General features: G+C 45.8%; 1 protein-coding gene and 1 pseudogene across 1 annotated transcript; both read left to right on the top strand.

Annotated features, from left to right (window-relative positions):
- The first annotated feature begins 1,558 nt into the window (after positions 1 to 1,558).
- Positions 1,559 to 13,081, top strand: LOC148821564 (interferon-induced very large GTPase 1-like). Its single transcript, XM_088930768.1, has 4 exons — positions 1,559 to 1,586; positions 4,792 to 5,445; positions 6,010 to 6,191; positions 8,258 to 13,081. The coding sequence occupies exons 1-4, from the start codon at positions 1,559 to 1,561 to the stop codon at positions 13,079 to 13,081; spliced, it is 5,688 nt and encodes a 1,895-aa protein (XP_088786894.1).
- A 4,754-nt stretch (positions 13,082 to 17,835) lies between these two features.
- LOC148821565 (interferon-induced very large GTPase 1-like) lies at positions 17,836 to 19,778 on the top strand (annotated as a pseudogene).
- The last annotated feature ends 2,680 nt before the right edge of the window (positions 19,779 to 22,458 follow it).

Raw genomic sequence — 22,458 nt, forward strand, 5'->3', positions numbered from 1 at the left:
CCTGCTGCTCAATATTGTTGATGACAGGTGTTAATCTGGAATATTTGCCAAAGTCGTGTTTGTTGCTTAAAATGTCAGTGCAGCTACAAAAGCCATGCTTGTCACTCTTCCTGATGAAAGTTACTGTAGCAGTAAGAGGTTCCTCTTGAAGCTCAGTCTATAAAGCTTCAAGCTCTGCCCTCAAATGGTTTAAATCTTACCTCACTGATCGCTGTCACTTTGTCTCTCTCAATGGGTACAGGTCTGAAACTGGTCTTGTCAAGCCTGGTGTCCCCCAGAGCTCAATACTGGGCCCCTTGCTCAGCATTTACATGTTCCCACTTGATCAGCTTTTAAGATCACATGGTCTCAGCTTTCATTTTTACGCTGACGATACTCAAATATACATCCATACCAAACCCGACACTGATGTGGCTGTCTCTATTCTATCTAATTGCATCTCTGACATAAAAATTTGGATGACTCAAAACTTCCTTCATCTTAACTGTGATACGACTGAAGTCATGCTTATTGGTACCCCCCATCAACTTCGTACAGCCAGTCCTGTAACCCTATCTGTAGATGGCTCTGTACTTGAGCTTCAATCAAAATTGAAAAACCTTGGGGTTATATTCGATTCTGGCTTAACATTCGATCCACATATACAGCATACTGTCAAAACATCTTTTTTTCACCTTAGAAATATCGCAAGACTACGCCCTATGCTATCATTAACTGTGGCTGAAAAGCTGATCAACATATTTGTATTCTCTCGAATTGACTACTGCAATGCTCTACTCCCTGGGGTATCTAAATCTACTCTGAACAAGCTGCAGTATGTCCAAAATTCAGCAGCCAGAATCCTGACCAGGTCTAGTGCAAGTGTTCACATTACTCCTATCCTGGAGTCCTTGCACTGGCTTCCGGTCAAATTCCACGTAGACTTTAAAATCCTCATGCTCACCTATAAGGCTTTACATGGCTTGGCACCTCAATACCTGTCTGAACTTTTATCGCCCTACTCCCCACCTCGCAACCTCCGCTCTTCAAATTCTGCCCTCCTTACTGTCCCCCAAGCCCGTCTACATTGTATGGGCGACAGGGCCTTCTCCTGTTATGCCCCCAAGCTCTGGAACTCTTTGCCCAAGGATATCAGAGAGTCACCTTCTCTAAACTCCTTCAAATCCAGACTCAAAACCCTCTTCTTTAGAAGAGCCTTTACTGAACTGGTTCCATTCTTCACCCCTCTGCTTTTCTTAATACCACCTTCCACGGTCTCCTCTATTGTTATTGTTGTATTGTTGTAATTATAATTGTGTCTTATCTTGTGAAATCTTCTTATTTATTGTTGTAGTCTTCTTATTTATTGTTATTGTCATCCTGTAAAGTGCTTTGAGAAGCCACCTTTAAAGGCGCTATATAAAATAAAGTTTATTATTATTATTATTATTATTATTATTATTATTATTATTATTATTATAAAACACAGCCAGTCGCTGCTGTTCAGCTCCCTTATTAGTGTTCATGACAGAGGCAGAAGGAAGAGGGAGGGGTTAACCGTTGCTTCTGCTCATCTGAAATGGCGACTGGCGGCGCGTCTCATCCGAGTGAGTATTTCTGTCAGTTTCGAAGGGTGGTTTGAAATTGAATTGGAATTGAGCTGTTCTTTAAGAGTTCACCTCATTTCTCCATGTTGAAAACAAAATGTGACATCAAACAGAAGTGTGTGAAGATATTATGGGCGTAAAAATTGAGGATACAGTTTTACTTTCGCTTTACAAAAAGCAAGAAGAATCTGCGCAATGGCTCATTTATTAATATTAAGCCGATAGACTGGTTGCTTTAAGGAAACAGCTGATTGGGTTCATTGAATCAGTTAGATATACAGAGCGGACCAGATAGACTGAATTCTCGTAATCTCTCTCACGCTGATCTTTTATTTCTTCTTTAATTGATGTGATTGACTCATAATTATTAGTTAGTATAAGAAGAGTAGAGTCACAGCTATTGTTTTCATTATTCTCTGGTATTTGCTTTTGTAGCAGTTCAAGTTCAAGTTCAAGTTTATTGTCATTACACTCATATACATGGTATATGGTATAACGAAATGCTATTTAGCTAGCTCTCGGACATAAGTAGTACAAAGAGAAAAAAAAACACAACAACAACAACAACAATACAATTGTGTAGCAAAAGAAAGACAGAGACAACAGGCAGTGTGCAAAAACAACAACAGATGATGTGCAAAAAAAACCAACAGGCAATGTGCAAAAAACAACAACAGGCAATGTGCAAAACAACAAAAAAAGTAACAGGTTATGTGCAAAAATATGCATCAACAGAATAAAATAAAGGGATAGAAATTATGGGGAGTGAGCTTTTGACATGTATGGTAGAGGTAGATTTTCAATGTGTGTTTGGGTTTTTGGTAAGAAAGAAAGGAAGAAGGCACTGTGAGGTTCAGATCATACAGTAGGTGAGAGGTGAGGTGAGAGTGAGAGAGGCTGGGAGTTTAACAGTTTGATAGTGCGGGGGTAAACACTGTCTCTGAGTCTGGTAGTCCGGCCCGAATGCTCCGGTACCGTTTTCCAGATGGTAGAGGGTCGTACAGTCTGTAGCTGGGGTGTGTGGGGTCTTTGATGATGCTTAGAGCTTTCCTCAAGCACCGTCTGTCATAAATGTCCTGGATGGATGGGAGGGCAGCCCCAGTGATGGACTGGGCAGTCTTCACCACCCGCTGTAGGGCTTTGCGGTCAGCAGCACTGCAGTTGCCATACCACACTGTGATGCAGCCTGTCAGTGTGCTTTCTGTAGTGCATCTGTAAAAGTTAGTGAGGATCTGGGGACATATCTTAGCCTTCTTCAACCGTCTTAGGAAGTACAGGCGCTGTTGTGCTTTCTTGATCAGACAGGTGGTGTTGAGAGACCATGTGAGGTCCTCGGTGATATAGTTGTCACTGAGGCCACTGGTCAGCTGACTCTTGTATTGATTCTGTTAAGTGTTTTAAGAGAAATATTTTTAAGCATCGCATGCTTACTGATGGCACACAACACTAACAGAAGAAATGTATCAGCATACAAGTATAACCAGTTCTTTGCATTATATCAGTCATGCTCCAGTTTTGTCCCACTGTCCAAAGACATACTGGGGGGTTAATTGGCCTCTGGGAAAACTGGCCCTGGTGTGAGTGTGTGCCCTGTGCTGGAGTGGTGCCCTGTCCAGGGTGTACCCTGACTTGCGCCCGTTGCTTGCTGGGAGAGTCTCCGGCTCCTGTGGGACCCTGTACTGGATAAAGTGTTTAGCAAATGGATGGGTGGATATATCATTCATTCCCAACTAATAATCTTGGGTTTAACATTGAGGATTTAGCACTTGACAGATCAACCACATTTCGTTGCTGTCAGAGTGGGCAGAGTGTGTTGCTTTGGCCTAATAACTCCATTCTGGAGAGATGTTCTGTTTGGACCATTACTGACTGAGCTAGGTCCCAGGACGTTCTGCATCTAATGCTGCTAACAGTTCAATTTTATCCTCTGATTTCTCCTGAGAGCATCAGTCAAGGCATCTTTGCCAGCTTTCCCCTGATTACTCATACACATGCACCAGAGTTTTCTGTGCTCTTCCTGTTCAAGAAGGAGGAAACAAGGAAAATGTAATGGAGCGTTCTTTCAGGACCCTATGCAGACAGCACAGTCCAGGGAGGAGTGCGGAAAATACGGGGAAAAGCATGCAAAGGGGCTGGAAGGAAAACAGGGGGCGTGTCCATGGCTGAGCCCAGATTGGCAGGAACGTCTGGCTTTTATAGGACGGGGGACAGGAACCGGAGGCAGGTGGAGGGGATAAATACAAAACTAGGAAGGGCTGGAGCGTCCTTAAGAGGAGGGGTTTCCGAGCGTGACAGAAAACAGCCCAGACAGAAAAAAACATTCACAAACAATACTCCAGGCCCAGCAAAACTCACCGGTTCTCCCAACCCAAGCAGACAACCTTTAGGAACCATTAGGAGGTTTATTCCATGCTGAAAAGAGAAGAGAGAAAACACAACGTTTCGGCTGTGAAGCTGCATGGAATAAACCTTTACCTGTTCCTTTTACAGACTACGCAGCTCCCCACCTGAGCTACTTATACACCATTAGTGTGCGTCAACTTCCTGCTCTCCAGCCCTGCTATTCTGTGCCCAACCCTCAGGAAAACACGGTGATAGCACAGTACTCCAGTCAATGGTGTCAATGACTTCCTTTGGCCTGCTAGTCATGAGCTACCTTTCCCAGGTTTACCTCTCACATAACATCTAGTTCCACAGGAAAGGACTGCCCTGCTTAGAGAAATTGGTGGGGAGAGGAGAGTGCTCCTCCTACACAGCTCAGGCTTTTTCGCCTCATTCTCAGGCAACTTGCCATTCTGTGAATCAGGGGCAGGAATGTGCAGGTGAACACAGGTGTAAACAATCAGGGTTGTTTGAGAATTTTCTGTGTATAAACTCCCAAATGTCACGGAGCTCTGTCTTTTCTTTGTGTCCTTTCTACCCCACTGCCCCAGTAGCATTGATATTAACTCCCAGTCCCACAGGGATCAGATCACATCACAGGACAGCACAGCCAGAGGGATCTGTACTGCAGGGATATTAACTCCCAGTCCCATAGGGATCAGATCACATTACATGGTCACTCCACTCTAATCCCAGTTAAACAGGTGTAACAGGATCAGAGGGCTTTCAACACAAAGTAGAAAGTTTGCAGGGGGAATATTTTAGCAAGGTGCTGAAAATTAATTACAGTTTAGCTCTCATCTTGTATTTTTCAAATTCCCAGGGTCCTCGGAGCTGCGGCTCGTCCTGCTGGGACAGACCGGAGTTGGGAAGAGTGCCACAGGGAACACCATCCTGGGAGCAGAGGAGTTCCCATCTCGCACCAGCGCCTCCGGCACGACGCGGCACTGCCAGAGCGGATCGGTGAAGATCAAGGGGAGGCACGTCACTGTGGTGGACACGCCTGGACTGCTGGACACTCGGCTCTCCCCGGAGGAGACTCGGTCCCACAGGGACAGCTGCCTCTTCCTGAGTGACCCCGGCCCCCACGCGCTGCTCCTGGTGGTGAAGGTGGGGCCGTTCTCAGACAAGGACAGGAGGGCGGCAGACAGGGTCCGGGAGCTGTTTGGAGAGGAGGCTCTGAGGTTCACCGTGGTTCTGTTCACCCGGGGAGACGACCTGGAGCAGCAGAGCCTGGAGGAGTTTGTCCGGGGGAACAGAGACCTCCAGCTGCTGGTCCAGCAGTGCGGGGGCAGGTGTCACCTCTTCAACAACAAGAGCAGGAGTGACCGCGCCCAGGTCACAGAGCTGCTGAATCTCATAGACAGCCTGGTGAGAGAGAATGGAGGACACAGAGAGAACAGACCAAGACCTCAGGAGAGAAATTATGAGACAGAACCTGAAGAGAGAGAGAGGACTCAAGAGACACAAGACCAAGGTGAAGAACCATGACCCCTGTGTGGTATTTGAGTCTTGTGAAGCTCAGGAAGCCTCACTGAGAAGACAGGGAGTGTGTGTGAAAGTGGCATACGGAGATGTTGTGCATAATCCATCATGGTCGCCCTGCTGCATCACAACAGGGTGTGTCACGCCTCTGCTCTGCACTGATCGCCAAGGAGACAGGATATACATAGTGTCTTTCGTGAAATATCACTCACTATCAGGCGCTCTGGGGCAGTTAAACCCTTTTTAGCCCGTCCTCAGCGATCTGGCATTGATGTAGAGCAGGGGTGCCCAACCAGTCGACTGTGGAGTTCTTGCCAGTCGATCAATCGCAAGAATGTTTGTCAAAAAATAAATGGGCTATTTGAATATTTACTTTTTTCAATAGCCTACAAATTCATTCAGATCTGTGCATGTAATGTCATACATTTTACTGCCCTTGTGTGTGTTTAACCCTTGTCGAATTGGTTGTAAAAGTCTCTTCCCTGAGTGCTGGCTGACACTGAAATAAAGGCTACAGGAGCTCCGTAAATAACGAGTGTTGTGTGCGCTCCCCAAGAACGGTCTCTTGGTTATTGCCGCACGAACCCCACGTTCACTACAGTGCATAGTGGAGCGAAACAGACTGGCTGTGACAAACTCGCCAACAGTTTGAGAAGTGTGATTGCCCGGTGTCCTCACCTGACCACTCTCTCTTCTCTCTCTCCACTGACCGCCCTGAAGAGGCCGGAGGAGACGCAGGTGTTACTGACTCGGGACGGTCACCCAGGAATGCAGGAAAGGAAAATAAGGTAATCAGCCTGTGCAGCTTACTCCTAGTTTCTATTAATGAGGTGAACACAACTCAAAACTAACATGTGAATCACAAATGAACGTTTCCAACACAAACATCTTCTTTATCTTGATAACAACATTTGATACAAAAATTCTACAAAATAATTTTTGGAATGAAAAATCAGTTCAATTACTGCCTTTATAATTAAAAGAGAAGGCCAGAAGGCTGAGGTTTGCTTTAATGTGGAAAAATCACACAACTATCCAGTAGACATGACCCTGCCTATCCCCTCCCTTCATATAGGGCTCAAAAAATGAAAGCTTTAAGCTTGACCACTTGAGCTTCTATTGAGGTGCACTCTGAGACAAAAGTTTGTTCACCATATTTGAAAGCATTAACAGCACTTTATGCCTCGGTTGTATTTCTCTGGACCTTGTTTTGCTGCTCATTACATATCATGAAGATTCTGCTGAGCCTTTGCTGAGGAGAGCTGAAGGTGATCTCTCATCTGCAAATCGAGATCAATAGCTGTGGTATTTACTGATTATCTGACTCTTCTGTCATACAGCAGTTAAACTGTTGAAAACCTAGTTGAGCTGGCTTGAGACAAATCCGGTCTGTACGGGGGAGTGGCAGGAAGAAACCTTTACTGATAAAGGCTATACGGCAGACATGCCCCAGAAATAATTCACCCCCATGTTTCACAGTAGGTTTGATTTCATCAACATGTCCCTCACCTTTTTAATGCCAGTCATGACTTCTGTGAGAGTGTCTGTAAACATCAAATCCCATCTTTTGTTTTATCTGACCATAAGACACGGCCCTCACTGCCATTGGCTTACCAGCTCTACAAGCTTCTTCCTTGAAGTCGGCATCAAATTATAGTTTTTTGTATCCTTCAGACCCCAGACTTCATGGACACCTTCAGGGACACCTGGAACTTTTAGCATTGGACCTGTGGTTGTATCATTTTCTCACAGCACATCATGGCAATATTCCCTTGTGTCCTCTTCATAGCAAAGTACCAGCTGTTCCTCTGGCTTCGAGCTTTGGAATTATGAACACTACGGTTGCTAACAGAGGATAAAAAGTATTTTTTATAGCCATCACCATTTGAAGATCAGCAACTCTTTGTCGGTAATTTTCTGAGGTTTCGTGAAAATGTACAGTATGTTACTGAAGTAAGAGACAAGATGTTAAAAGGGTTAATAACTTAAGTCAGTTCTGCCTGAAAATTAGACTTCTAAGCAACAGGGGTTTATGGCAGGAAAGGGGGTTAACTGATAAGGATTCCAGATGCGAGCAAGGAACCCCCTGGGGGCATAATCTTAAACTGACCATTTGACCAAATACCATGACCCCCCCCCCTTACCATAACATCGAATGACGTATGAAGCAGCAAGCAAGGACTATATAACCTAAAAGTTTGTACCGGCACATCGAACAATACTTCGGTTTTGTTGTTTCTTGCGGGAAACAAGACTTCAGCTTTATTGTTCCTTGCATGCAATAAACTCATCTGTTTTACTTCATCTCGGGATCAAGAACCTTATTCCTTCTGTTACAACATTACTTTTGGATTTCCTTCTGCTGTGTTCCCTGCTTTTATACCCTATAGAAACAGAGTGCATATGAATATTCTGTTATATGAGTATAATGTTGACCAAAGATTCCTTCTGTTTTAATTAATAGATACCTCAGTATCTATCAATAAAATAATAGTGAACAATGCATTTTTGCAAAAGCACCATTCTTTGTAAAAAACATAATGCTGATCTTTGACAATTTCCATTTTTTTCAATGGAATTTTTAGCAAAAGTAATGAGTAGAAGCACACTGTACTTAATTTCATGTCTATTTAATGTTTCTAAAGGATACATAATCTGTAAATCAACAACTTGTTGTAGCTTCTAATTGGTTAATGTTACACAATCAAGATGTTTTGAGTATTATTTAAATTCAACATATGCTTCCAAATTATTAAAGAATGTACAGCTTCATTAAAAGTATATACATATTCTTTCTTTAAAAGTGCACATCAGAGGAAGAGACAAAAGGAGCACGACAGGGAGAAACAAGCAGAAAGACTGAACTGGACCCACTGAAGAAGGAAATAAAGTCAAAGAAAGAGAAGTATCTGGAGCTCATCAGTAGACTGGGTCTACAGGAATTCTATCCCAATAACATGACATTGTCCAACACTCTCCTTGTTGACAGGTCTTCACTAGGGGAAAAGAGGCCGCTAACAGAGAAGGACGTTGCTTTTGCTTTTCTGCAGAAGCTTTTAATGTTGGATTATACAGCACGATCCATGTCTGTCAAAGAAGATTATACTGATCCTACCACCACAGAAGATTCATTAAGTGAAATAGAAGACGTTGATTTAGATTTGTTCCTCAGTAAGGAAGGAAAACATCGCAATGATTGCAAAACAATGCAACTTCCTCCTTTTCACCCAATGGATGTCCAGATGGCTCTTTTCCACTGTGCAGACAGTTTCCTGAGGCAGTACATGGTGACCAAGCTGTCCTTCTGTCAGTACGCCCTGCCACTGCTAGTGCCCAGTCCTGTCACTGGAGACATCGAGTTCCCACTGTGGACATTCCGACAGCTTCAGAAGAGCTGGAAGACAGTGGACTCAGGCAAAGTCACCAGCAGGACCCTGCCTGTCTATCAGGTCAAAGTCTCCATGGTGTCCTTCTTCAGGCTTGGCTCTGTGTCCTCTTCCAAATCCCAGGTCCTGAACTCTCTCGTCAGCACACAGAGACACAACACGTTCTTCCACAGACACTGCCCAGGCAGCAGCAGGAGCTGTCTCTTGCTGGACGGGCTTGTGGAGATCGCCTGGTACTGTCCTGCAGGGAGGAGTGATGATGTTTTTCAGGACTGTGTTGCCTTCTGTAACCTGCATGGAGATGCAGGAGAACACAGGAGGCAGAGGGAGTTTCTAGTTGGTGCTGCAGATGTCAATGTCGTCCTCCTGGCTGATCGTCACCTCGATGATGAAGGCAGGAACATCTTACAGGAGCTCCTCAAGTCCCCCAGGCCTCTGATCTGTCTGCTTGCTGAAGAAGACACACCTCTAACTGGAGTTTCTGGGAACAAGTTTAAAATAGGACTCAAGGACAGAAATCAGGCTGAGATTGTTGGAGAGCTGACAGGGACTATCAGGAATTGTCTGAAAGGCACAAATAACAAGTTCAGTCTTGAGGAATGCTCTGGTGTTGCTAGGGGCTGTGGGTTCAGGGTTGATGAAGACAGTGAGGACTGTCAGAAAGGGAAGGACAGTGCCCTGGAGGTAACAGAGCTGCTAAAGAACATGGACATTTCCAAAATCAAGGAGACCTTCCTGCCCTGTCAGGGAAAACTGTGGCATGACTGGTGCCAGAAGAACAAAGATCTTCATCGCTTACATGGCAACATTGAACAGACTAAGAGTACAATTCTGGAGGACATGAAAACCATCAGGAGCAAACAGAGAGCCTTTGGTCTCGGTGACCTGATGCGTGTGTTTCTAAAAAATCTGCAATCACACAAAATGATACAAAGAAAGTTTTTTCTGAAGTGGCTGGGAGTACTTTTAGATGCTCACTGTTCAGGTCAGCTTTCAGAGCTACATCACAAATATGATGCCAAATGGACAGAGGTGTTGGCTTTAAAAAAGAAACATGACAGATCAGAAGAGCTGAGCAGGAGACAGAGCAAACTGGAGTCACTGTCTGAGCAGCTGAACGCAGCGACTTTTGGGCTGGAGCACCTTCTGAGAGAGATGGGTCAGATTTATGAAGCCTGGGAATCCCAGCCTGGAGGATTAGGGAAGGAAGTTTCCTCTTTCCCTGCCCTGGCTGCAGATCTCCTGATCGCTGGGAATCCAGTGGAACTGATGGATGGAGACGCTGCTCATGTCCCTCTGAGGTGGATAGACTCAGTCCTGGGCAAAGTGGTCGAGAGGCTGGGAGACCAGAGAGTCTTTGTGCTGTCAGTGCTGGGCCTTCAGAGCTCGGGGAAGTCCACCATGCTGAACGCCATGTTCGGCCTGCAGTTTGCGGTCAGTGCTGGCAGATGCACCCGGGGGGCTTTCATGCAGCTGGTCAAGGTGAAGGAGGAGCTGAGAGAGGAGCTGAAGTTTGATTTTTTGCTGGTAGTGGATACAGAAGGACTTAGAGGTCTAATGTCTGCAGAAAATTCTACTTTCAAACATGACAATGAACTGGCCACATTCGTCATCGGTCTTGGAAACATGACCCTGATTAACATATTTGGAGAGAACCCTGCAGAGATGCAGGACATCCTGCAGATCTCAGTCCAGGCGTTTCTCCGAATGAAGCAGGTGAGGCTGAGTCCCAGCTGCATGTTTGTTCACCAGAACGTTGGGGAGATCACAGCTGGAGAGAAGAACATGGAAGGAAGGAGGCGTCTGCAGGAGAAACTAGATGAAATGGCTCGTTTAGCAGGAAAAGAAGAAGTATGTGACGTGGAGTGCTTCAATGATGTGATTAAATTTGATGTCAAAGAAGATGCACATTACTTTGCACAACTCTGGGAAGGGAATCCACCAATGGCCCCTCCTAACCCTCATTACAGTAATAATGTGCACAAACTTAAAAAGAAAATTTTCAGTGTGCAGCACAAGCCCCTGACTGCATTAGACTTCAAAAATCGTGTCCGAGATCTATGGAAAGCTTTAATGGATGAAGACTTTGTTTTCAGCTTCAGGAACACCCTGGAGATCTCAGCGTACAGGAAACTGGAGGTCAAGTATGGAAACTGGACCTGGAAACTCAGAAGCCACATGCTGACCATCGAGAGCAAACTGCTCAACATAATTGAAAATGATGAATTAGAACACGTAGATGAAAATTACCTGCTTTCAGAAATGCAAGAGACTTCTGAAAGTATCCAGGAAGAGATGGAGCAGTACTTCACTGGAGATAAAGACAAAGAGATCTTGGTTCAGTGGAGAGCACATACTGAGCAGAGAATCAGGAAGCTGATGGATGATCTGATTGAGGGAACAAAAAGGAAATTTGATGAACTGATCCAGCTGAAGAAAAGCTGTAGAAAGCTGGATGATCAGAAGACTCAGTATGAAAACGAGCTGTTCAACAAGAGCAAACAGCTGTCTCACACACTAAAGCACAAGGCTGGTGAGGAACAGGAGCTGAAGAGAGAGTTTGATTTATTGTGGGAACAATTGTGTTCAAATATGACACAAATGCCTTCCTTTAAGAGTGTATATGTACAAGAAGACGTGATGAAAATCCTGGTTTCAGCATTTGAAAGTAACCTAGTTTATTTAAGGACAGAAAAGAAAGATTACAAACATATCCAGAACATGTGTGATTACTCTGACTATGTGAAAATAAACAGAAATTTCATTCAGATGACGCGTGACCTTGTTAAACAGAGCAGTGGCTTAAAGTCAGAGGATCGAGACACAATCAGAGCTTTCATAAATGACACAGTCACAGATACAGTAGAATACATTAAAAAGAAGCCAGTAGCTAAAGTGGGCTACAATGAAGCTTACATACAGGAAATCATAAATGACATCAAAACGAAGGCAGATGAATGCGGAAATAATGCCAAAAAGTACTCATTCACAAAAGAATTCAAAGTGGATCTGTGCCTGTATGTGTGTGACATTGCAGTACAGGAGTTCACTGAGCTTCACAGGCAGTTCAGGGAGGCTTATGACCCTCAGATCTACCTGAACAGGAAGAAGGATCAGTATTACAGCATCTTCAGGAAGTTCTGTCAAGGTGCAACATCCACCACTGTGTTTGCAGACTTTCTGTGCAGCAAACTGAAGCCGTCACTCCTGCAGGCCGTCTATGACAGAACAGCCATTGACGTGGCTGGAGACATGAGGGCCAATTTCCCAGCATTCAGTGGGAACAGGTCTAACCTGGAGAAGCATATCCTGAGGGCGCTGGTGGAAGAGGGAAATTTTAATGACTTCATGAATTATATCCATTCTCCAAAGAAACATGTTGAATCCTTTATAATCCAATGTGTCGATGTTCATTTCTTCATTGGGAAAGAGCCTGCAATCTGCAAGATCATTAATGAGAACCTGGAACTAAAGCAGCACAATGTGATCCGTGCATTTTCAAAAGCAAAACAAGAAGCTAAAGACAAGACTGGGGGTGTGAAGATGTGGCTGGAAGCATTGTCCAGAGAGCTCAGACAAGAACTGAAATTCAGAATGGATGACTTGAAAGGTGTACAGCATGAAGACATAAGTGATTTTGAACTCCTAGAAGAAGCCATGACTGATGCACTGAAGAAAGTGATTGAGGATTTAAAAAAAAGCTTTAATTCCACTCCAGTCAATAGGGAGAATTTCAGGGAGAAGCCGGATGAGATCCTGTTCAGGCAGCTGTGTGGGTGCTGGGCTCAGTGCCCCTTCTGTAAAGCAACCTGTACCAACACCATGGAAGGACATGATGGGGACCACAGTGTCCCCTTCCATCGGCCTGAAGGGGTTACTGGACGTCAATGGAAGAAAACAAGGTTTGAGCAAATATTTAACCTGTTGTACACACGGAGTGACACAGACAGTCTTTCTGTTTGTATCTGTACCTCATCTGTTGCTAGTGATGATTTAATCGTGTTTTCTGAGGTAAAGAAAATTCCTTACAAGAAATACAGAGAAGCTGGTCCGGATTACGCCCGCTGGAGCATCACCCCTGACTCCTCTGAGCAGCCCTACTGGAAATGGTTTGTGTGCCGATTTCAGGAGGACCTGGAAAAGTACTACTCCAAGAAGTTTCAGGGAATTGGTGCAATTCCTAAACAGTGGAGGAAATTCACAAAAGAAGACGCCCTGAAAAGCTTAGAAGAGTTAGGCTAGAGGGGTTTCACACAAATCAGTTTTAAAAACACAATTTTAAAACTTAAAATAAATTTTAAAATGAATCCTACTCTGCTCTGCATTCATGCCTACTGTAAAACACCGGGATTTGTGAAGCATGATGACATAATAGGAGTGCATGTTAATGTTCACACCATTGGGTAATTTTTATAAAGGCAGAACATAATCATAATTAACTTTATTTTAAAATAATGTAAAAAACTACAAAAAGTAAATATTTTTAAAACTTTTCTCAGCATGAATATTTTACTGTATATTATGAAACTTTCTGCCAGCAAACGTTGAATATCAGAATTTCTTGTGCTTTTATTCTTAGTTTTCCATATATATTTCAATAATCATATGATCAGTTATCAGAAATTGGTTATCACACTTTTAAAAGTCATTGAATCCAAAACTTGTCCTACCTTGTTCATTGTATATAGGATCTCTGCAGATTGCACCTCACTTTATCAACTCTGATCAGTCCTGATCGGCCTGTCATAGTTTCAGTATCTGTTGTAATCATTCCTGTCTCTCCAGCCTGTATTATACAGTACCTGCTGACTCTTTCTCCTCTGTGTGTCTCAGTGTGTCACACTGTCAGTATCAGCCTGTATTACACCTGCTGACTCTCTCTCCTCTGTGTGTCTCAGTGTGTCACACTGTCAGTATCAGCCTGTATTATACAGTACCTGCTGACTCTCTCTCCTCTGTGTGTCTCAGTGTGTCACACTGTCAGTATCAGCCTGTATTACACCTGCTGACTCTCTCCCCTCTGTGTGTCTCAGTGTGTCACACTGTCAGTATCAGCCTGTATTACACCTGCTGACTCTCTCCCCTCTGTGTGTCTCAGTGTGTCACACTGTCAGTATCAGCCTGTATTACACCTGCTGACTCTCTCTCCTCTGTGTGTCTCAGTGTGTCACACTGTCAGTATCAGCCTGTATTATACAGTACCTGCTGACTCTCTCTCCTCTGTGTGTCTCAGTGTGTCACACTGTCAGTATCAGCCTGTATTACACCTGCTGACTCTCTCTCCTCTGTGTGTGTCAGTGTGTCACACTGTCAGTATCAGCCTGTATTATACCTGCTGACTCTCTCTCCTCTGTGTGTCTCAGTGTGTCACACTGTCAGTATCAGCCTGTATTATACAGTACCTGCTGACTCTCTCTCCTCTGTGTGTCTCAGTGTGTCACACTGTCAGTATCAGCCTGTATTACACCTGCTGACTCTCTCTCCTCTGTGTGTCTCAGTGTGTCACACTGTCAGTATCAGCCTGTATTACACCTGCTGACTCTCTCTCCTCTGTGTGTCTCAGTGTGTCACACTGTCATTATCAGCCTGTATTACACCTGCTGACTCTCTCTCCTCTGTGTGTCTCAGTGTGTCACACTGTCAGTATCAGCCTGTATTATACAGTACCTGCTGACTCTCTCTCCTCTGTGTGTCTCAGTGTGTCACACTGCCAGTATCAGCCTGTATTACACCTGCTGACTCTCTCCCCTCTGTGTGTCTCAGTGTGTCACACTGTCAGTATCAGCCTGTATTACACCTGCTGACTCTCTCTCCTCTGTGTGTCTCAGTGTGTCACACTGTCAGTATCAGCCTGTATTATACAGTACCTGCTGACTCTCTCTCCTCTGTGTGTCTCAGTGTGTCACACTGTCAGTATCAGCCTGTATTACACCTGCTGACTCTCTCTCCTCTGTGTGTCTCAGTGTGTCACACTGTCAGTATCAGCCTGTATTACACCTGCTGACTCTCTCCCCTCTGTGTGTCTCAGTGTGTCACACTGTCAGTATCAGCCTGTATTACACCTGCTGACTCTCTCTCCTCTGTGTGTCTCAGTGTGTCACACTGTCATTATCAGCCTGTATTACACCTGCTGACTCTCTCTCCTCTGTGTGTCTCAGTGTGTCACACTGTCAGTATCAGCCTGTATTACACCTGCTGACTCTCTCTCCTCTGTGTGTCTCAGTGTGTCACACTGTCAGTATCAGCCTGTATTACACCTGCTGACTCTCTCTCCTCTGTGTGTCTCAGTGTGTCACACTGTCAGTATCAGCCTGTATTACACCTGCTGACTCTCTCTCCTCTGTGTGTGTCAGTGTGTCACACTGTCAGTATCAGCCTGTATTATACAGTACCTGCTGACTCTCTCTCCTCTGTGTGTCTCAGTGTGTCACACTGTCAGTATCAGCCTGTATTACACCTGCTGACTCTCTCTCCTCTGTGTGTGTCAGTGTGTCACACTGTCAGTATCAGCCTGTATTATACCTGCTGACTCTCTCTCCTCTGTGTGTCTCAGTGTGTCACACTGTCAGTATCAGCCTGTATTACACCTGCTGACTCTCTCTCCTCTGTGTGTCTCAGTGTGTCACACTGTCAGTATTAGCCTGTATTATACAGTACCTGCTGACTCTCTCTCCTCTGTGTGTCTCAGTGTGTCACACTGTCAGTATCAGCCTGTATTACACCTGCTGACTCTCTCCCCTCTGTGTGTCTCAGTGTGTCACACTGTCAGTATCAGCCTGTATTACACCTGCTGACTCTCTCTCCTCTGTGTGTCTCAGTGTGTCACACTGTCAGTATCAGCCTGTATTATACCTGCTGACTCTCTCTCCTCTGTGTGTCTCAGTGTGTCACACTGTCAGTATCAGCCTGTATTATACAGTACCTGCTGACTCTCTCCCCTCTGTGTGTCTCAGTGTGTCACACTGTCAGTATCAGCCTGTATTACACCTGCTGACTCTCTCTCCTCTGTGTGTCTCAGTGTGTCACACTGCCAGTATCAGCCTGTATTACACCTGCTGACTCTCTCCCCTCTGTGTGTCTCAGTGTGTCACACTGTCAGTATCAGCCTGTATTATACAGTACCTGCTGACTCTCTCTCCTCTGTGTGTCTCAGTGTGTCACACTGTCAGTATCAGCCTGTATTACACCTGCTGACTCTCTCTCCTCTGTGTGTCTCAGTGTGTCACACTGTCAGTATCAGCCTGTATTACACCTGCTGACTCTCTCTCCTCTGTGTGTCTCAGTGTGTCACACTGTCAGTATCAGCCTGTATTACACCTGCTGACTCTCTCTCCTCTGTGTGTGTCAGTGTGTCACACTGTCAGTATCAGCCTGTATTATACAGTACCTGCTGACTCTTTCTCCTCTGTGTGTCTCAGTGTGTCACACTGTCAGTATCAGCCTGTATTACACCTGCTGACTCTCTCTCCTCTGTGTGTCTCAGTGTGTCACACTGTCAGTATCAGCCTGTATTATACAGTACCTGCTGACTCTCTCTCCTCTGTGTGTCTCAGTGTGTCACACTGTCAGTATCAGCCTGTATTACACCTGCTGACTCTCTCTCCTCTGTGTGTCTCAGTGTGTCACACTGTCAGTATCAGCCTGTATTACACCTGCTGACTCTCTCCCCTCTGTGTGTCTCAGTGTGTCACACTGTCAGTATCAGCCTGTATTACACCTGCTGACTCTCTCTCCTCTGTGTGTCTCAGTGTGTCACACTGCCAGTATCAGCCTGTATTACACCTGCTGACTCTCTCCCCTCTGTGTGTCTCAGTGTGTCACACTGTCAGTATCAGCCTGTATTACACCTGCTGACTCTCTCTCCTCTGTGTGTCTCAGTGTGTCACACTGTCAGTATCAGCCTGTATTATACAGTACCTGCTGACTCTCTCTCCTCTGTGTGTCTCAGTGTGTCACACTGTCAGTATCAGCCTGTATTACACCTGCTGACTCTCTCTCCTCTGTGTGTCTCAGTGTGTCACACTGTCAGTATCAGCCTGTATTACACCTGCTGACTCTCTCCCCTCTGTGTGTCTCAGTGTGTCACACTGTCAGTATCAGCCTGTATTACACCTGCTGACTCTCTCTCCTCTGTGTCTCAGTGTGTCACACTGTCATTATCAGCCTGTATTACACCTGCTGACTCTCTCTCCTCTGTGTGTCTCAGTGTGTCACACTGTCAGTATCAGCCTGTATTACACCTGCTGACTCTCTCTCCTCTGTGTGTCTCAGTGTGTCACACTGTCAGTATCAGCCTGTATTACACCTGCTGACTCTCTCTCCTCTGTGTGTCTCAGTGTGTCACACTGTCAGTATCAGCCTGTATTACACCTGCTGACTCTCTCTCCTCTGTGTGTGTCAGTGTGTCACACTGTCAGTATCAGCCTGTATTATACAGTACCTGCTGACTCTCTCTCCTCTGTGTGTCTCAGTGTGTCACACTGTCAGTATCAGCCTGTATTACACCTGCTGACTCTCTCCCCTCTGTGTGTCTCAGTGTGTCACACTGTCAGTATCAGCCTGTATTACACCTGCTGACCCTTACTTTCAATTCAAGATGCTTTACTGGCATGAAAAATGAATAAATCAGTGTTGCCAAAGCAGTACAATTAACATAAAATCTTCTGGAAGACATTTACAGAATTTTGTGGGAACTCTGGGATTAGATTTCTGAATTTAGGGAAGAATGCTTCTCTAATCCCAGAGTATCTGTCACAGAGCAGTAGGAAGTGCACCTCTGTCTCTATTTCTCCCTGCTGGCAGTGGGAGCACAGCCTGTCCTCTCTGGGTGGAGAGGACAGGCTGTGTGGAGTGGACTCACTGTGCTGCCAGGTGGGGGGCTGCATTGGGGGGTGCAGTGTGGGAGGTGGAGGTGTTGGGTAGGTCCGTCTGTGGGGCTGGGTGTGTGCCTAACACCCTGAGTTTTAGGCAAGGTGGATGTACTGTTAGACAGGGGTATGGTGGAGGAGTGTAGGGTGTTGGGGTGTGCAGTAAGTGTGGAGTTTGCTATTGTGAGGGTACTGAATAAGTGAGGGTTAGTTGTGGGAATACGAGGGGTGTCAGGTTGTGTGGCCTCAGGGCTTGTCTGTTGCAGTCAAGTCAGGTCTACCTGAACAGGAAGAAGGATCAGTATTACAGCATCTTCAGGAAGTTCTGTCAAGGTGCAACATCCAGCGCTGTGTTTGCAGACTTTCTGTGCAGCAAACTGAAGCCGTCACTCCTGCAGGCCGTCTATGACAGAACAGCCATTGACGTGGCTGGAGACATGAGGGCCAATTTCCCAGCATTCAGTGGGAACAGGTCTAACCTGGAGAAGCACATCCTGAGGGCGCTGGTGGAAGAGGAGAACTTTGACAAGTTCATGACTTACATCCATCACCCAAGGAAGCATTTTGAAGAATTTATCACCCAGTCTGTAAGGGCGTCTTATCTCATGGGGTCTGAACCCAGAATCCTTGGGATCTTCAAGGACAACCTGGATCTACTGCAGCACCATGTAACTGCTGCAGCTTCAACCGCGGTGGAAAGGGTTCAACACCAGAAGGGAGGTGTGCACGTGTGGCTGGAGATGTTCTCCAGGGAGCTCAGAGATGAGCTCAGGTTCACAGAGCATGACCTGGCAGGTGTTCAACACCAGGACATCGGTGACTTTGACTTCCTTAAGGAAGCAGTGAGTAGTTTTCTCCAGAAGGTCACTGAGGATTTGAGGAGAGTCTTGAGCTCTGTCTCCTCTGTGGACATGGGCACGTCCAGAGAGAAGCCGGATGAGATCCTGTTCAGGCAGCTGTGTGGGTGCTGGGCTCAGTGCCCCTTCTGTAAAGCCACCTGTACCAACACCATGGAAGGACACCCTGGGGACCACAGTGTCCCCTTCCATCGGCCTGAAGGGGTTACTGGGAGGAAGTGGAACAAGGTAGACCAGCTGTCTGTTGACATCTGCACCTCTGCAGTTGCTAGTACTGATTTAATCATGTTGTCTAATGACAGGAGTGTGCCTTACAAGAGCTACAGAGAAGCTGGTTCAGAGCACGCCTGCTGGGGCATCACCCTAGACTGCTCTTAGCAGCCCTACTGGAAGTGGGTCGTGTGCCGATTTCAGGAGCACCTGGAAAAGAGGTATTCTGGAATATTCTGCGATCGTGGGGCGATTCCCAAGGGATGGAAGAACATCACCAAAGAGGACACTGTAAACAGCCTGGAAGTGAAGGCCACCAGACTAAATGGAAAACAAGAATAATTAGGTTTTTTCTGACTGTTTTGGATATTCTGGTTGTTGTTTAATAATCATTTCAAAATTATTGAAATATTCAATACTATTCAATATGTTTATTGATTTTCAGAACTAGACTATTGCTTAATAAATAATAATTGCACCTCTGTGAGCCTATTGAATGATGCTCTGTTGTTTTAATTGTTGAAACCACCCATAGGTCTTTTAAAATATGGAGTGTGGCATTCTTATTCAGAGACTATTTCTTTAAAAATAACAATATTAGCTTTTTTCTTGTAATAATCATTTTAAATCACTGTTCCTTTGGAAAATATACTCTTTTATAATAATTGGGTGCATTAATATCTTCTTCACTGTAGTACAATAAACTAATAAAATAAATTAGTTTATTTATTCACACCTGAAGAAGGCTCCACGGCCGAAACGTTGTGTTCTCTTTCTTCTTTTTTTCAGCATGGAATAAACCTATTACTTGTTCCTAATAAAATAAATGTACTATGTACTATGAAATCTACTTGAATTCTGGTTTGTTTATTTATTCCAGATTGTGGCAAATTAGCATTAAACTAGGCAAATAGTACCACCAGAAGCCACAGAGATAATCTGACAGTGTACTGAATCTGAGGTATTTCCATATGAGAATTTAAAATCTCTCATCGGGAACTCTTGTTTTTGTATTTTTATCACTCATTACAGTGATCAGTTTGAGCATTCAAGTTTTGTTTAAAATTCGTGAGCACTGTAGCTATTTTGGTAAATGCTGATGATCTTGCCTCAGATCTTGAGGTGCTGGGCTGCAAGATTAAACAGCAGGGCCTTTGCTTTAAACTCATTTACTCTGACACGCCCAGCAGTTATATGGAGTAAGAAAAGATTGGATGCTGAAAAACATCCTAATTGTTTTGGGTTAAGACTTTAAAAGGTTACAGTTACGAACGGATACACAGTGCGGTCACCTATAGACTGGGCCTCAAGGAGTTTTATCAAAGAAAATTGATGAGTAAAGATTCTTGTTATTGGCAGATTGTGTGATGGTTAGTGTTGCTGAATCACAGCTCTAGTGTCTTGGGTTGGATACCAGCCTCAGGTGACACTCTGACACACCCCCACACTGAACTACAGTGGATCTACAGATCTGAGCAGGTAAAACCCCAATGACAGACAATACTGATGATTTCACAATACGCATGTGAATTGTACCCTCAAATCCCTTCAACAGTCACCTCAATTAATCACACTCAGTGTGTCTATTTACACACTATTTACACAGGCTTTAACAGCCTCCAGTAACAGGTCAGTTGGTCAACAATCGGCTCAAAGACCAGCCTGCAACAATCATTCATCATGTCACTGAAATACCCAAGAGCTCATCTGGAAGGAAAACCAGCTGACACCAGTAAGTCCCCAAGACAAGGATTGAAACCCACTGAATTAAAGGGTGGGTGGCACAGTGGTTAACATTATACAGTGATATGAAAAAGTACACCCCTTAAAATTCTATAGTTTTGCATGTTAAGACACATCTGACCTTAACCTAGTCCTCACCAAGTCCTAAAGGGAGATAAATGTTATCTCATCACAAATAACACACACAGATTTGATTTTGTTATTATTTAACAAAAATGTCAGCCAGCATTCAGAAGCTTTCTATTTGCATCCCTGCAAATTCACCCCAAGATCAGACTGTGTGATGTTCCTAGAGATCACAGAAAACCCTCAGAGCTACATCCAGGGATCTACGGGCCTCTGTCAATACGGTAGGCATTAGAGTTCATGATTCTGCCATTAGGAAAAGACTGAACAAGCATCCAGGAGAAACCCTTCTCTGCACAAAGAGGTTTACAAAACAGCACCTGGATGAGCCACAAGGCTTCTGGAACAATGTCCTCTGGACAGATGAGACCAAAGTGGGGTTATGTGGTCATAATGCAAAATGACATATTTGGTGCACACCAAACACTGTGTGTCACCTCACGAACCTCATGCCCACCGTCAGGCATGGTGCAGAGGGGTGGTGATCTGGACCTGCTTTATAGCTGCAGGACCTGGACACCTCACAATCATTGAGTCCAGCATGAATCCCTCATCTTCCAGTGCCTTCCAGAGGGAAATATAAGATCTTTTGTCCAACAGCTAAAGCTTAGCTGAAAGCCATTCACACAGACACTGAGAGACCCACCCCACTCCACCCCAACACACAGACACTGGAGAGACCCACCCCACTCCACCCCAACACACAACTGGAGAGACCCACCCCACTCCATCCCAACACACAGACACTGGAGAGACCCACCCCACTCCACCCCAACACACAGACACTGGAGAGACCGACCCCACTCCACCCCAACACACAACTGGAGAGACCCACCCCACTCCATCCCAACACACAGACACTGGAGAGACCGACCCCACTCCACACCCACACACAGACCCCACTCCACCCCAACACACAGACCCCACTCCACCCCAACACACAGACACTGGAGAGACCCACCCCACTCCACACCCACACACAGACCCCACTCCACCCCAACACACAGACCCCACTCCACCCCAACACACAGACACTGGAGAGACCCACCCCACTCCACCCCAACACACAGACACTGGAGAGACCCACCCCACTCCACACCCACACACAGACACTGGAGAGACCGACCCCACTCCACACCCACACACAGACCCCACTCCACCCCAACACACAGACCCCACTCCACCCCAACACACAGACACTGGAGAGACCCACCCCACTCCACACCCACACACAGACACTGGAGAGACCGACCCCACTCCACACCCACACACAGACACTGGAGAGACCCACCCCACTCCACACCCACACACAGACACTGGAGAGACCCACCCCACTCCACCCCAACACACAGACACCGGAGAGACCCACCCCACTCCACACCCACACACAGACACCGGAGAGACCCACCCCACTCCACCCCAACACACAGACACCGGAGAGACCCACCCCACTCCACACCCACACACAGACACCAGAGAGACCCACCCCACTCCACCCCAACACACAGACACTGGAGAGACCCACCCCACTCCACACCCACACACAGACACTGGAGAGACCCACCCCACTCCACCCCAACACACAGACACTGGAGAGACCCACCCCACTCCACACCCACACACAGACACTGGAGAGACCCACCCCACTCCACACCCACACACAGACACTGGAGAGACCCACCCCACCCCACACCCACACACAGACACCAGAGAGACCCACCCCACTCCATCCTAACACACAGACACTGGAGAGACCCACCCCACTCCACACCCACACACAGACACTGGAGAGACCCACCCCACTCCACCCCAACAC

Source organism: Atractosteus spatula, chromosome 13 (genome assembly GCF_055471065.1).
Source record: "Atractosteus spatula isolate fAtrSpa1 chromosome 13, fAtrSpa1.hap1, whole genome shotgun sequence".
NCBI lineage: Eukaryota > Metazoa > Chordata > Actinopteri > Semionotiformes > Lepisosteidae > Atractosteus > Atractosteus spatula.

Bases quoted from the DNA above. Each gene is read 5' to 3' on its own strand.
- LOC148821564 (XM_088930768.1), top strand. From the start codon at position 1,559: ATGGCGACTGGCGGCGCGTCTCATCCGA. The intron at 1,587-4,791 runs GTGAGTATTTCT...TCAAATTCCCAG, and splicing joins TGGCGGCGCGTCTCATCCGA to GGTCCTCGGAGCTGCGGCTC. The intron at 6,192-8,257 runs GTGTTACTGACT...TTTCTTTAAAAG, and splicing joins AGAGGCCGGAGGAGACGCAG to TGCACATCAGAGGAAGAGAC.